The sequence below is a fragment of the Pungitius pungitius genome, chromosome 18 (assembly GCF_949316345.1).
Source record: "Pungitius pungitius chromosome 18, fPunPun2.1, whole genome shotgun sequence".
NCBI classification, from domain to species: Eukaryota; Metazoa; Chordata; class Actinopteri; order Perciformes; family Gasterosteidae; genus Pungitius; species Pungitius pungitius.
The window spans coordinates 12,013,744-12,030,759 of NC_084917.1; the positions used below are offsets into that span (position 1 = coordinate 12,013,744).

The 17,016-nt window shown below is 42.8% G+C and overlaps 1 protein-coding gene across 3 annotated transcripts in view; it reads left to right on the forward strand.

The window, feature by feature from the left end:
* The window catches only part of whrna (whirlin a), a 94,516-nt gene that overhangs the window by 55,015 nt on the left and 22,485 nt on the right, over window positions 1-17,016 (forward strand). For all 3 annotated transcript variants that reach the window (XM_037484891.2, XM_062558813.1, XM_037484892.2), the window contains exons 4-5: window positions 10,469-10,677; window positions 12,611-12,647. In XM_037484891.2, coding sequence (XP_037340788.2) covers window positions 10,469-10,677; window positions 12,611-12,647 — 246 coding nt within the window. The remainder of the gene's footprint in view (window positions 1-10,468; window positions 10,678-12,610; window positions 12,648-17,016) is intronic.

The following is a 17,016-nucleotide window of genomic DNA, read 5'->3' on the forward strand; positions in this document are numbered from 1 at the left end:
GCTCCTTCATACTAAGTGGAACACAGACAAATGGAAAAGACCCTGTGGATTATTAGGAGTTCCACTTTATAAATGCAAGCTGCACATTTTCTGTTAGAGCGACTGTGCTCTGATGCTTATGTGTGCCAACTGAACAGCACACACACACACACACACACACACATCTCACAAGGCTATATCCAATACCGCAGATGGAAATAACACTCATCGATCCTGTGGGGCTGTTTTTCAGTCATGTTGGACCTTGTACTGAGGTACAAGGTCCAACATCCTGGATCATCTTGGATGAATCATTTTTTGACAATATGCACTCGTGAGCTCCCTGGAATCACAACCCAAATCAGCCAGTTAATGTGGTTCCACTCTCACTCACTGCAATACAACTGCAATCTACCCTCGAAATTGATTTGATTTTGATTCAATAACTCTTAAATGAAGTGAATGTTTGGGAGATCATAACATGATGCTAGAGCAAATAAAAAATGGATACATATACTGTAGACTCCAGTGATGATTAAATAAAAAGCTTGATGTCTTTACACCCAAAGCATCGAAGCAAATGCTTTATGGAACGGAATCTCTGCGCTTGTCATTGCTTTAAATAGATGAGTCCTGCGATTCGTCGTGCAAGTGCACATCGGAAGGGTAGTTTGCACATTCCCGAGCTCCATGGCATATGTGTAGAGTGCAGTGCAAGCATCCGTGTAAAACTTCATCACTTGTAAGCTGATTTAGATAATTGTCTGTCGCAGCCTTAATTAACCTCAACAGATGTTTCCAGAAAACTCATGTGGTTGGTATCACTGTGTTGGGACTCGCTCCCACAGATGGAGGCCTTGAGATGTTCCCGTTTTTTCACAACGGAGCAGGGAATTTGGCAAGTTAACAGGACGAGTGTATTTGGTTTAGTCAATCATCTCGAGCCTCCGGCTCTGCTACAAAGCAACTCGCAGGTCTTATCTGATTTATTCAGTCTGATTGTAAGAACATTAATTTTCTTTTGATCCGTTCCACTGGTGCTGTATTCCATTTTATTCAGTTTTTAACCATGTTGCTGTTTTTCCATGGAAAAATCGTTAGTTATTTTTGGTAAAATGTTATTTTAGCTGTGTTTTATTCTTTATAATCGTGGGAGTTTTAGCAGCCAGTGAGAAAAGAAAAGATACATTAGAATTATGTACTGAATGTCAATGGCAAAGCTTTTAATGATCTGAGAAATAAGTCCATTGAAATATTTAACAGGATTACAAGTCAAAGGAGGTAGTCTGCATACTCGTCTGTGATCTCATTAGTTAAGGTCTAAGCTACTAAAACGCTTGGTGAAGTGTCCTCTAATGTTTTAGTCAGGCTTGGTTTTAGTCTAGAAATCAGACTTAATTTACCACCATGAGCTTTTTTGAGCATGTCGAGAGTTGAGCATGATTAGTTCGGACTGAAAAGACTTCCTCTGCACTATTTCAGTGTCAAACCACCTGTCTCTGTCGCTCTAATCATTTTCGGTGTAGATAAGCATTTCTCTGAGGTATTGTGCTTATTTCAGGAAACTTTAGGTTGAGCAGCCTGACAAGTCTCCACGGACAAATCAAAGAGCAGGGATACATGAACCACGTGGCGGTATAGCTTGGTCTCTGCTTCAAACGATATCCGGCTGAATCTCATTTCAAGGTATTGAATAGTCTTGAGTTTTGTCTGCATAATGCCATGTGCTGACTTCCCTGTGAGGCACTGTAACTTATGCACACTATCAATTGACAATTGCTTTCCTCTCCTAATTCTCTTTTCAGAATACCATTGGCCTTCCTCTTAGAAAAGTTATCTATTGCTGGAATGGTTGTTTGGTGAATAAATCAGCTAATCTGCATAAAGTGATTCATTCACTACTTATATAATCACAATTTTAATTATGGCGTTTTGCACTTTACATTTGGCTTGCATCGTGAATTCTATAAGAATGAAAGTCTACAGCCATGCAAGAGGCTCTATGTGCTTATATGTAGAGACCGAGGGGATTTGAGCTACAGGCTAATGTAAGCATGCTGACGTTCAGTAGTTAGAATATTACCAAGTTCACCACCTTTTTTGTCATAAACCACAGTCTCTCCAAAAGGTGTTTCATATTCAGAGGATCGACAAAGCCATGGGAAGTTTTCCCTTCAATTTGCTTAGCAAAGCTGGTGGTAAACCAGCCATTAATATTTAGAGATATTAAACTTTCAATCCATCCAATGGTTGAGGTTGTGACGATCCTCCCACGTCCCAGGCCGCTCGTGGTTTTGATTGTGGTTGCAGATGCTGATTGGAGGGTCGTCAGCTGGATGAGCCGCAGATCTTCTGCATTTAGAAACTGGGGAAGGTGGCTGGGAGGGAGACTTGGTGTCTTTGGCAGGACATCACAGCCGGAGCTGTGTTGTGCTGTCTACTACATACGTGGTTGTTTTGCTAAAATAAACCCGTCACTTTACTTTCAGTGTGAACCAAAGCGTTGGACTCTGCACCAACCAACTGCAAACCATACCCCAAATACTCACTACTGAGTGCACATCTGGGAAATTAAAGGTTAATTCACAGACATGATGGCTGATGAAAAATGTCTCATGATCGGAAACTAGTTTTAGTCCAACTGTTTTTAATTGTAGCTCATGAGACTCTGGCTCATATCATGATTCTTGCGAGTATCCGTCTTTCTGCCAGCATGTGCTCTTTTTCTAAAACGTGACAACACAAGCTGCATACTGCCGGTCTCGATGCACATGGGCCCACACGTCACGCTGATTGGTGCCCCGGGACCCTATGATGCATTCGAACGCGTCCGTGTTTGGTGGAGGGATTCTCTGATGCAGTCTGGATGTACGTTAGATTATTAGTGTGCTCAGACAGGCTTGTACACCTTGCACACCTGTCAGGGTTGCATTGCTAACATTTTCTTCCTGCTCTGCAGATCAAGTTGTTTTTAAATACAAGCAGCGGAGCACATTTTTACATAAACATTTTTCTATATTGAAACAAGTGTACTTGGCTCATGATTGATCGAAAAAAGGTAAAAGTAGATTAAATAGAGGCAAAGCAAACCATTCACCACATGTATTATTTTCTACACGGCTTTTGGGCAACCAAAGGAAAATCACTTGCCACCTCCTCAATGATTGGGACCCCGGGTTGACGACAAATGAGGTAAAAGACTGAAGCGAAGCCCGGTTAAGTGCCAGGCCCCTCGGTCTGCCTTTCCTTTAGTAAAGTAAAATGGGAAACCAGGTCATTTATGGAGGATCTAGCTCCTCCCCTAATTAGCTTATTAAGTGAAATGTGAGTGATTTCCTTTGAATTGTTAAGGTCACCCGGGTTCATAATAATAATACAACAGGACGTACCATTTGTTAGTTTGAAAAGTATGGCTATGAGTGACTTTGTGGAGTGTTACGCATTGACCTTTCTTAATAGATGTACCAGCTACTGCACTCTGCTCCGTAACTCGTGAACTTAGTTTGTTCTTGATCAGATGGGACGTGACCAAAGTGCACCATGATCAGTGATTTGGAATCCCCGATGATGGATGACTGCTCCTCAGAAGTCCTTTTGGACGAGGACAGAGGGGAGGGCGACTGAGGATAAGGATGTGCAGTAAGAGGTAACCTGAGGATCGAGTGTGACAAACACAGAGAAGGTGAGCCAGAGGGGAAGTCATATGACAGAAGATGTTTCGAGAGCGCGGAAAGCAATAATCCTGTATAATGAAAGGTGCTCGGGACTGCTAATGATGGAATTAATCAATGAATGACTCGTAAGAAGTTGAAACATAATGAAGCTAATGGGTCCAATTAAAGTTGAATCATGTCCGAGCAAGGTCCCAAACTGAGGATAATGTGTCGTGTGGACGTTGGCACGCACCCCGTGCTCGTCCCTTCTCATCGTGGAAGAAGCTCCAGCGCAGAAGGTCAAATTCCTAACAAGTTACTCACATTTTAAGTAAAAAAAATAAGTAGTCTGCCACCGTGTATGTCTCCATTTCTCCGCTGTGTGTCTCCTTCTGCCATGGGACAGAACCATGGGAGGAAATATCAGGACAGCCGAGGAACGAGAGGCGAAACAAACATGTCTTGGCTTATTCAGCTGCTCTTAATGCAAATGTGATTGAGACGTGATCGCTGGAGACACATTACAAACTGCCTGGAGAGACGAGCTCACATGGGTTTAGTATCGTGCCAACGGATGTCCTACTACGATATCCAGGCGCCTATAAAACTCAGTCTTTGACGACATCTGGTCACATGACGATGTGCCTGACCCTCACCCTCAAAGACACGGCGGCACTGCTCAAACATTTCATTGCAAAATGAAAGCTTCTATTATGTAGACATGTGGGTTGAGCAGCCATTGTTTACCATAACGATTTTTCATAAGAAAAAGGCATTTTAATGGAGGGAGGTTATTCACATCAGCCCTGATGCGTGTATGTAGCAGGCGTAAAGCAGTGGTCACGTGGCACAGAGGGACTCACGAGCAAACTTCAGAGGCTGCTCCAGAAAGCAGGTTTACTGTGTTATTTGTGAGACCCAGATCAGTCAACATCAGTGTCGGCTTTACTCGGTGAAGAATGGAGACGTCAGATGAACTGTCACAGCTACGTAGTGCTTTTCTAGCCTTAGAGCGATTCGAGGTAAATTCTCAGAGCTGGGCAGGCTTTGATTTACAATGCACCTTTATCGAGGAAGATAAACTGTTAATTTTCTTGTCTTGACTTTATTCTGACCATCTGATTATTCTGATTAACTGCAGTTTATTTATTTACCGCATCCAGATAGAAATCTGGATATGTCGGGACACTTACAGACACACCTACTTATACAGAGACCTGAGAGAGAGCTGTCTACAGAACAGGAAGCGTTTGGAAAACATGCCGAAGGTCTAGATAGAACGTCTTAATATAGCTTTCCCGACCAGAGGTCTGGAGCTTCCACTTTATCCCTCTATCTCCCCTCTGAGTGTCAGTCAGCACTTGGCCCTGAGCGGTCTCATCACACAGCTCTGATAATGTCAGGTGTATTTTTTGTCAATAGTCCTGATCAAATCTGAAAGTAGGACGACTCAAAGGGAGCCACAATCTGACCGCTCGCCATCATTGCTCGGCAGTATCTCACAAACATCTCGTGGTCCGCAAGTCTAGCGGCAAATACACAATGGCATTCATGCAATACTGATAAAGGTGATTGAAAATGTACAGTAGGACCTTGTCTTATCTTTCAGCAATATTATAAATGTCCTCATATATCCATAAGCAGAGGTGGGACAAAGTCATTGTTATGCAAGTCACAAGTAAGTCTCAAGTCGTTGCCCTTGAGTCCCGAGTCAAGTCGAGTCAAAGATGAGGCAAGTCCCAAGTCGAGTCAAAAGTCAAAGCCAACAAGTCTGTAGTCGAGTCAAGTCTTACCATTTTAGTTTTGAGTCATTTCAAGTCCTCTTATTATAGTGGGGACGGGGAACCCTGGGTGATGGTGCGCTGCCTCACAGACCTAGACTACGAAGGGAAGGGTAATGGTGGATCGACTGTGACTGTGTTATAGTACTTTAAAACGGACGTTGACATAATGTTGGCGAGGATTTCCATCGGAGTCTGAATCCGGGTTCAAAAATCCCGATTTTTGTAACCATGAACGAGCTGTCTCGTTGATACGGTCAAATGGACTGCAGTGATTGGATGTTGTGCAGGCAGCGCGCGCTCTCTGCATACAGGTGGCGCACATTTTTTCGACAGATGCAGATAAACAGAGCGGCGCGGCCGTGTGAAAATGTTTTCCCCCAGTTTTCATGGGAAGTAGCAAGTCTTCTCGAGTCAAAAGGCTCGAGTCCAAGTGAAGTCACGAGTCATCGGTGTTCAAGTCCAAGTCGAGTTGCAAGTCTTTGTACGTTTTGTCGAGTCGAGTCTGAAGTCATCAAATTCATGACGCGAGTCTGACTCGAGTCCAAGTCACATGACTCGAGTCCACACCTCTGTCCATAAGTGACAACATTTAGCAGCAGGAGATCACAAAGTTGAGCTCAAAAGCAGTATATTTGGTATATATATGTATATTTGGAAGCAATTGGTGTGAGCAGAAGAGGACAGTGGATATAATTCATCACTTGCCAAGTGATGCACTATAAATCTGTCAAGAAATAGAGAGAATCTTTTATTTTAAGGATTTTTTGTAAGCGGAGGGAAAATGATGAGGTTGCGTATCTTTTCGTTCAATCTTTCTCCTGCCAATTCGTTAGTTCATTTGAGCTGTCATTGCAGATTAGGTAGCAGAGGACATATGATGATGATGCCATTGGAGCAGGAGCGTAGTCAGGTTCACCAGCTCTATAAAGATGTCTGATCTGATCACGCTCAGTGTAATTAATGAAAGTAGCCTTTGTGAATCAATGTGACTGCTACTCAAAGGTTGGTCTGAAATGAGTTAAGACTAAATTTGTGGGAAAGAGCACTTTCCACCAACACTGAAAGTGCTGCAAAAAGGAATGTGCAGCCTCATGCATCGTTGGTTCAGAATAAATTGGCTTCAAATGATTTTAAATCACCAAACTAGCTATCCATGATTTCTTCCTTTGCATTTAGATGAAGTGGAAAATACGTTTGAAAGGCTTAATTGTATCCTTTACTTTCAGTCGAATAAAGAATTTTAATTTCACGGCGATGCATGAAACTGAAGTCAAGAAGCAGCATCCAGTTGTCCCTTAAAGTTTTTATGCCTTCGCCCCAGTGACGCTTTTTGTCTGTCTGTAGGTTCTCATGAATGCAATATATTTTAGGAATGCTTACGCTAGGTAATCAATGCTCACTGTGATATTTATATTTTTATTCCTTTCCTAAAATCCATCTTATAATTTCACCAAATCCAACGGTTCCTCTGCAAGAAAAACATCTTAATTTAATAAGAAAAACACAAGTAAACGAGTGGATGGTGTGTTTTTTGGGAGAGTGTTTTCAAATGTGGACCAAGTGAGTCAGTATTTGTGTGTGTGTGTGTGTGTGTGTGTGTGTGTGTGTGTGCGCTTGTTGTAATGAAGGAACATGTTCCAGTGAAGGAGTGTAGCCGGGGCTTCTAATAAAAAAAAAAGTAGGAAACCACCAGGGTGATGGCAGCTTGTTTACTTCTACTCTCTTTGCTGGATTAAACCATAGAGTCACTATGGAAGAAGATCAACTTTCCTCTACACACAGCTCTTGGATACCCAGTTAATGTGCGATATGGGTGTAAAGGTTACCTTTACTATTGCATTGTTTTCAGGATTACGGTGTAACAAACGGTGATACAGCTACAACTTCAACCACATCATGGTTTTCAGTTCTTGACAGTTAGTCAAAATTCTGGCCGACGGTGGCTCCATCTACTTCTTATGTACAGTCTATGATGCACCCGCAGCATTTATCACAGTGTTAATCATCACTGCCATTGTGTGTGCAATTGCCCAGAATGCAGCATTGTGCCTCTGATGTGAAAGAGCCATTAATCACAACAAATAAACGGCGTGCAGCTCAGAACAGGGTCCATCTACCGTCAAATAGAAGTATAATAGATGTATGCTGAGGGAGGGGAGCAGGGAAAAGCAGAATAATGAGCACAGAGCTCGAGGGGAGAGGAAAGAAGTGGTTAGTGTTTTTCTTCAGAACACCAGTGATCACTGGGGTTGATTTTCCAAAACATTGATCAGTCTCTTCCAAACCGATCGAACAATAAAGACATTCTTTGGTAGAACTTGAGTTTTTTGGCGCTGTAATTAACAATGTGGTTTTTTTAATGAGCTCCGCCAGGTCATAAAACTCAATCAGCTTGTTATTCTGAATCAAAGTTCCCATAATTTGGCAAATACATCAGGTGCTGATAATGTGACGTGATTAACTGGCGCTGACACACAGCGCTGCTTTAACAAAGAATAGTATAGAATCCAGTATACATCACATACATCAGTATGTTATGTTCCACCCACAAAGGTATGTCTGAGGAGAGACCACACGGTAAAGAATAAAAAGACTGGCTGTGTGTAAATGCTGCATCACAGGTTTGATTCCTGCCATGTTGCATATCGTCCCCACTTGCTATCACCATAGCAACTAATAGGCCTGATCTTAAAAGCAGTCTTTTTGACTCGTCATAGCAGGAAGAGAACAGGTGTTACTAACATTAATGGTGCCTCCGTTTTGTTGAAGCCATTCAAAGCAGCACATGAGACATTGACAGAGTTTCCCCTGGCATTAAACTAGGGGGGCTCCCCACCTCCCTCAAAGGTCTGGTTCCTTTTGTGCCATTGACAAATATAATTAAACTCAACAACTATACATAGAATGTTTTTTTAGTTAATACACTTCTGCTTCAATTCCATAATATCAACTCTAAATAGAATTAATATTTAACACAAAATGGCCCCCACATTGTGACGTTTTATTACTGATGAAGGTACCTGGCAAGATTACAAATATAATTTAAATGAGATCCACCCTTTATTATTGAAGATCATTACTTGGTCACGGTATTTGTTGTCTCTTTTACTTGAAGGAGCAGTTCCTTTGTTAATGTCAGTAGAAACACCAGTGCTTTCCTGCTGTAACAAGTCAAAAAGTATAAGGGGAAAAAAGCCTTTAAGTTGGAGATCATCTGCAGGTTGATCAGTGGAAACAAAATGCAACTGAGTGCCGGTATTAGATGAATGTGTTCATTGCAAATAGTTTTCAGACAACTGTCTATTACTGGATTCTTTGCAAACTATTGCATGTGCATGTGGTGGTAATGTTTATAATTATTTTCTCAGTGGTACGAACTAAGAAGAAAAATGGCACGGTGTGTTTGTGTCTGCTTCTTTTGTCCTCACGCGTTGTGTGCTCTCAAGCTGCATCCAATCCAAGTGAATCTGAGATAAACCGTTCTGAGCTCACAATAAACCGAGCACTAGTGTTGTCAAACACCGTATGAAGTCCACGAGAAGCTGCTTATTGAGTCTTTTTTTTATGCCTTTCTGTAAGGCAAACAGCTGGAACTAACAGCTTGTAATCTGTCTTAAAATCTGTCCCACATCCCCCGAGTCTTCAGATCAGCCTGACTGAACGGATAACAAGTGTTTGCTGTGGTGCTGGATGAAATTGGGCCTTTGTGGAAGCCGATAATGGTAAAGGTTTATGTGAAGAGTGTCCTCATCTGCCTCAGATGTGCTGCAGTGCTTCAGCAGTGACGGACGTAATGCTGTTGGGTTGTTGGAAAACATCCAAGTAACTAAAAAACTGACATTCCCAATGTCTTTAATCTTGTTTGCGTTGGCTTCAGAGAAGTATTTGTGAGGCTTGGTTGGCTGACAAGAATTAATTGGGAATAAGTGACTTTAAAAAAAAAACTAAACACAACAAGTCTATGCCAGAAGACCAGCAAAGCAGTGCTGTTTGTAAAGGGGGGGGCGAGGCGACTGTGACTATTTTAATATTGTGACTGTAAAGCTACAGTTGCTAACTTTGATGAAATAACGTTGCATCATATTGGCTCAAACGCTACATGCTGACATGAGTCCCAGAGCAGCCTTCTCATTTTACAGATAAACTATTTAATTCATTTGGTTTCTGAAAGAATGTTAGTGAATTAGGGGACAGAAAGACAGAAACCTGGTTCGTATTTGATCAACGCTGCATCCTTGAAGCAGAAACCACAAGCGTCTCCAGCTGTAATTGAATGCTACGTTATAGACCCCTTGTATCTGGAGCACTAGAAAGAGCAAGAAGAACCTGTTGTTTTTTACAAACTATCTCAGTTACAACTCTCAGGATATAATGGCACTTTGAGCAAATATGACAAGTCAACAGTAATTGTCATTTTTGACAAATGTCTATTTTTGACGCACTCCGGTGAAAAGTTGAGTACAGAAGGTTCCCCGTGTTTTTTCATGTTTTCTTTTTGAACGTACACACCTATAGAAAACATTTACACAATAAATCTCATTCTTGATACGTGAGATGAGGCCAAGGGAGGCGGACACAAGTCAAACACGTGGAGGCGGGGAATCGGCCTCATTAAGCACAGGCGAGGGTCCCTGATGCATCTCAGAGAGACTCCAGGTAAAAGCACCAAACACCAGCTGGTTCTAGCAGGTACTGTTTAGTATGGACATCCTTATCCTCCTGCCGCCCTCAGGCTCGGCCTCGTGACAGAATGGGAATATAAAAGCCTTTTCCATCCAATATTGAACAGTCTCGCTCTTAAACCTGTCAGCCAGCGGAGAATTCGTCATTCCTTGTGTGGCCTAATTATTTATGTCCTTCTGCTCAACAAGAAACCTACAACCTGCTTAACACTCTCTTGACACCATCAAATGTTTTCTTACACCTCCACCAACTCCGTCTCTGACCTTTTGACCTGTGAACCTTTGCCTGCGGCAGTCTCTGCCTGCGCCACCCTGGCCGCCCGGCTCAGTCCTCCCCGCCATGCCTCTGTGCTCGCTCCCCTCCCCGCAGGTGGGCGACCAGATCTTGGAGGTGAACGGCCGCAGCTTTCTGAGCGTCCCGCACGACGACGCCGTCCGGGTCCTGAAGTCGTCGCAGCACCTGATGATGACGGTGAAAGACGTGGGCCGCCTGCCGCACGCCAGGACGGTGGTGGGCGAGACCAAGTGGATCGCCAGCTCGCAGATCGGAGAGAGCTCCGCCGATAGCAGCGTGGCGGGGTGAGTTCTGATTGGTCCAAGCCCTCGCAGAAACACAAACACACACACACAGTATTGTTATTCTGCCTGGGTAATTCTAATTAGTGATTAATATCAACCACAAGTTTATTTACATTCATATGCATGAAAATCACTGCAAGTGTTTTTTGACGATTATCATTATCAACAAGTAAAAAGCCTTTTAAACTGCTATTCACAAAAAAAATAGAAACATGAAATCAGACTAATAGAAAGCTAAATAATGTGTAGTAGGGTGGTTTGATAAAAAAATGCAAAGGTGTTTGACACATACAATTCTTGGCCTGTTGCCATTTACACAGAAAGGTTCAAATGATATGAGGGTTACCAACAACAACCTTACTAATACAATTTATTTTGAATTATCAATGAGTTGATCTAATTCAACTTGTTTGACCACCAAACTCACTGAACGCTGACAAAACCACTTTTGATTTAATCCTTTTTTCTAAACTACGCAATAAAGAAATGAACTTGAGCAGTTCAGCAGTAGAAAAAGAAAATCCTCTTCTTAAGTAGAAGCCACAGTGTTGAACAGCCCAATGGGACCCGGCGTCCGTCTCTCAGATGGAACAACTCTCACTCACGGAGATGATATCAAAGTGCAATGTGCAGCTCTGTTGAAAAGAAATGCCAGAGCTGTTTTCAAAATGCCATACCTGAGCAACTCATCTGCAGCTCATTACCTGTAATAAATGTGATCCCCCTAACAACCAAATTAAAGCCTGTAAATGCCAGAGTTTCTCATCACTTCGTTAACCCGCCGACTGACAGCCTGACGGCCGTGGAGGTGTCTTCCTCCGTGTCTCCAAACAAACAGAAGCTTTCACGTGTACTTAACATTCTCCCCTGTTGCGCCAGGCGTATTCAGGTGTTTCTCGCCGATGCAACGCGGAGGGACAGGTGCTCGTTCTCGTTATGTTTATTTGTTGAAGCCACACGTCTCTCGAAAAGAACATTAAGCCGTAGCTGAAACAACAGAGTTTTTCTTTTGTTTAATAATCCAAAAGGAAAAATACTGTAATATGTACAATGGGGCGGTCACAAAAGTTGAAACACTGGGAAAGTAATGTGTGTTTACTATGATGTGAACATAAAGTTACATGAAAGACTATTCCTTTAATTTATTTAACATTTTGGATTGAACATGGTGCTACACACTGTTTTCATTTAGTATTTGTTCTTTAAAGACGGGCAGTTATCTGGCAGTACAAAGAGACCAGCCGAGGAGAGGACAATGGAAGAATTAGAGAATGGACCGAATGGCTAAGTGGATCTCAAAACTTTTCTAATTTGAATTCCAAAACAACTCTTACGTTCCATTGCAGGTGGAACAGCAGTCGTTACTCTATTTTAATTATGATTTGTTCTCTCTCTCCGTGATTGCACTGCTTTGAGGTGACTCATTTATCCATGGATTCTAAAGCCTTTTACTCGCTGGGCATGTGAGGATGTTAAGACATATACTCGAGATATTTAACACTCACAGGAAGGTGGTCCTGAAAACATGACGCACACATTTCAAAGGACTTTTATGTTTGCAGAGTGCGTCGGCGTGTGTGTTTGTGACATTTATTTTGATGTTTGTGCTCTTATTTAAAAGCCTGACTGAAGGACGTGTAGGTTTCACAATTCATGGAAAAAATCTGTCGTGGTGAGCAGTCACTCTAACAACTTACGATGTATTCTACGAGATGAAAAGCCGCCAGTCGTGATGTTTAAAAAGCCTTTCTGCAGGACCCCCCCCCCCCCCCCGTGTGTGTGTGTGTGTGTGTGTGTGTGTGTGTGTGTGCGTGTGTGTGTGTGTGTGTGTGTCTTGCTCTTCCTGTAGATATTTCCATGTTTTGCCTGTTTGTGTCAGTGCTTGTATTTGCAGGCCGAAGGTAATTTGTCTCCTTGTTCTGCTTCCCTGCAGCTTCTCGGTGGACAAAGGAGCCTCTGCAGCAGGAAAGGTGAGATACACGGAGGTTCGCACAAAGTCTGTCTCATTTCCCCGCGCGCACACACACCAAACGCTGGAGTTTATTGTGTGTTTCCGTCATCTATTGTTCTGTCCGACCTCTGTTCACTCCACCACTGAGCTAGAAAACAGACGTGACGATTGGTTACTGAAAGGGACCATTTGGTTTGTTGGTAGAATGTTTTGTGGGTTGCACCCTGCTGTCAGACCGCCGGTAGCCTCAAGACTTCAATACTATCGTCTCCCCCTTCGCAGAACCCAAAAGTGGATAATCCCCTGCCTCAATTAGTCGGTTAGTTAGTCTCATTCTGTCAGTCACACAATAGCTCAAACAAACTACCAGATCCAAGCACCAGTAAACAAGCAACTTCTGATGTTTTTTGGCCCTGAAGAGAGCAAAAGTAATGGCTTCAGTTCCCAATTTAAAGGTGGCATCTGACAGCAAATCAATTCAAAGAAGATATTCAGAATCTAGATAATTCTAGGTGTCTAAAATACTCTAGATAACTATGGATGAATACCACATACAAGCCGCTTTAAAAATCCAAACTATCCCTTTAACTTTGTGCTTCTGCTAACTTTGCTGTTGACTTTAAGTGTGACTCTAGGAAAGAGGGGAAAGGTGTCAGCAGCTGACGACATAGTTGGAAAGAAGGGTGGGAGATGGGAGGAAGGGGACAGGGAGTGCACACTTTTCATTATGGAAGCTCTGATGGACATTATTGTCCTGCCAGACTCAGGAGCCAATGTGCTCTTACAACAGTGTAGAACAGAGAGGGGGAGAGTCCTGCTGGATGGGGGAGGTATGTGGATGAAAGACAAACACATTCTCTCCAGACTTGGGTGCAAACAGGTTTTAAAAGTAACTCATTGCCAAAGACCCAACACAGTTTGACCTCTTTTGTCAAAGATGCGCTCTTCAGATGAAAATCAACACCATACCAACAACATACCATACCAGCACTATACCGTCACCATACCAGCACCATACCAACAACATACCATACCAGCACCATACCAACAACATACCATACCAGCACTATACCGTCACCATACCAGCACCATACCAACAACATACCATACCAGCACCATACCAACAACATACCATACCAGCACCATACCAACAACATACCATACCAGCACCATACCGTCACCATACCAGCACCATACCAACAACATACCATACCAGCACAATACCAACAACATACCATACCAGCACTATACCGTCACCATACCAGCACTATACCGTCACCATACCAGCACCATACCAACAACATACCATACCAGCACCATACCAACAACATACCATACCAGCACTATACCGTCACCATACCAGCACCATACCAACAACATACCATACCAGCACCATACCAACAACATACCATACCAGCACCATACCAACAACATACCATACCAGCACCATACCAACAACATACCATACCAGCACTATACCGTCACCATACCAGCACCATACCAACAACATACCATACCAGCACCATACCAACAACATACCATACCAGCACCATACCAACAACATACCATACCAGCACCATACCAACAACATACCATACCAGCACTATACCGTCACCATACCAGCACCATACCAACAACATACCATACCAGCACAATACCAACAACATACCATACCAGCACTATACCGTCACCATACCAGCACCATACCAACAACATACCATACCAGCACTATACCGTCACCATACCAGCACTATACCGTCACCATACCAGCACCATACCAACAACATACCATACCAGCACCATACCAACAACATACCATACCAGCACTATACCGTCACCATACCAGCACCATACCAACAACATACCATACCAGCACCATACCAACAACATACCATACCAGCACCATACCAACAACATACCATACCAGCACCATACCAACAACATACCATACCAGCACCATACCAACAACATACCATACCAGCACTATACCGTCACCATACCAGCACCATACCAACAACATACCATACCAGCACAATACCAACAACATACCATACCAGCACTATACCGTCACCATACCAGCACTATACCGTCACCATACCAGCACCATACCAACAACATACCATACCAGCACCATACCAACAACATACCATACCAGCACTATACCGTCACCATACCAGCACCATACCAACAACATACCATACCAGCACTATACCGTCGACATACCAGCACCATACCAACAACATACCATACCAGCACTATACCGTCACCATACCAGCACCATACCAACAACATACCATACCAGCACTATACCGTCACCATACCAGCACCATACCAACAACATACCACACCAGCACTATACCGTCACCATACCAGCACCATACCAACAACATACCATACCAGCACTATACCGTCACCATACCAGCACCATACCAACAACATACCATACCAGCACCATAACATCTCCATGAAAGCAAATACCAACAACATTACCGACTAGGTGGTGGTTGTGTTTCTGCCCCGGTGCAGCCTCCACTAGTCAGTGTAGGGAGTGTGTTGCCCCTTGGTTTCTTTCATCTTTAAAGGCCTGTGTCCTTTCTACCTGCCTTTGTCATCCATCTCTTATATGTGCAGAGAAATAACTTCTGATGTCAAAGCTGTGTGGAGCTGGACTGGACTACATGACACTTAAAAAATGCATTAAAGCATTGAAGAGAGGTCAGAAACACTATTTGTTGACCGTTGACTGTGAAACCAAAAAGGTTAAGGTGGTAAAGGTTGCTCAATCCAAGCCATTGACGTTGCTGTTTCATGAATGGTGGCTAAAGCTCTACTTGACTTGAAGAAATGATTTGTTTTTCAAATTGACTGCTAACTTTTTCCACTCAGACCAAAACAACAATTACTCGACTAATCTACAACGAGCCCCCGTGCAGCCCTACACATGCAATACACTCAGGTTTAAAAGCCAGCCCTAACACAAACGTCTCATCAGTGTGTAAGAAATGACACTGACAGTTAATTTAGAAAATACTCAGAGGGGAGAGCAGAGGAAGAGCTATTTCTGAGATTCAAAAGAAAACCTTATCTCTAATTTCACTGCCCGCATTTGTTCGATTTTCACCAGTCGTCTCCTTTGCAGCTGTCAAAGAAACATTGTAAGAATATTAATGGTAACCTTGCTTTACTACCCAGCCCTTATTTCTCCAATTTCCAGCAAAGCCGAGCAGTGCACATAATAATACTTATTTGCATCAGCGAATTGCTTAGAAAATTCACGAGCAGCACATAATGTTGACTGGCTTTAGAATTTGCAGCGATTCGTAATTTTCCGTTTTAAATAGCTATATTCATTCTTTTTGTCAGGTTGTAATGCCTTGAACCAGGACAGCTTTGTCTGCCCTATGCCATCACCAAGGAGTCCAATACTAGATGTAAAGAGGGGCCCTCATAGGATTAAACCCACCTCTCACCCTTGTACTGCCTCCATGCCAGCAATAGCCGATACCGTTGTTGAGGGAGGATCTTCAAATTGGTCTGAATAGATTTTAGTGGTCAAACATCACTGAGACCTGACAACAGGATTTTGGCCAATAGGATACGAAAGCTGAAGCATTTTGATACTACAGGATGATTATTTAGGGAACCAAACAACTGTAATTCTATTTTGTAAAACCAAAAATGTTTTTTAGAATGTATATATGCAAACAGGAGTTTATTTTGATTTGGCCCAACAGGTTGCTACAGGTTAGAAAAGAAACCTAGGACCAACATGTTGAATTCAACAGCTTGAAGCCTGTGTATTGGATTTGAAAATGTTCTTGTTTGACTTGAATTTAAGTTTGGATTAAGGAATCTCAGGACTCTTACTGCCACACAACAACAAATCTGTGATGGTTGGTCTGTAACACAGCAGTGTCCTGTCCTCCTCTCTCAGGGTTTTTCATTGTCTCCATCTACTATAAACCAGCAGCTTTTACCTGCGTTTGTCCTCTATGGTCCCTCTGAAGTTCCCGCCCTCCTCATTGTAAGGATTTTGATGCCGACTGTTATTACGAGGAATATCCACACATAAGCTATTGTTGGTGTCGTATCATGCTGTTCACACCATGCTGTGCATCAATTTCCAACCTGCGTGCGGTAATCTGACCTTGATAGAAATGCATGTGGTTTGATGGGCTCTTTAGATCTCCCAGATACAAATGGCCAGCTTACATGCTGCTCCGGGGTGGGAATCTGTGTACTGCCGTCTTTGTGTGTGTGAATCTTAACCTCTTATGAACCACCCTTTTTTTCAGACCTCTGCTCCAAAATTGCATAGCCATTTTTAAAAGAATATATGTACCGGTTGCGTGTGAACGGCTCTTCCTATATACATTTGTTATATGTAT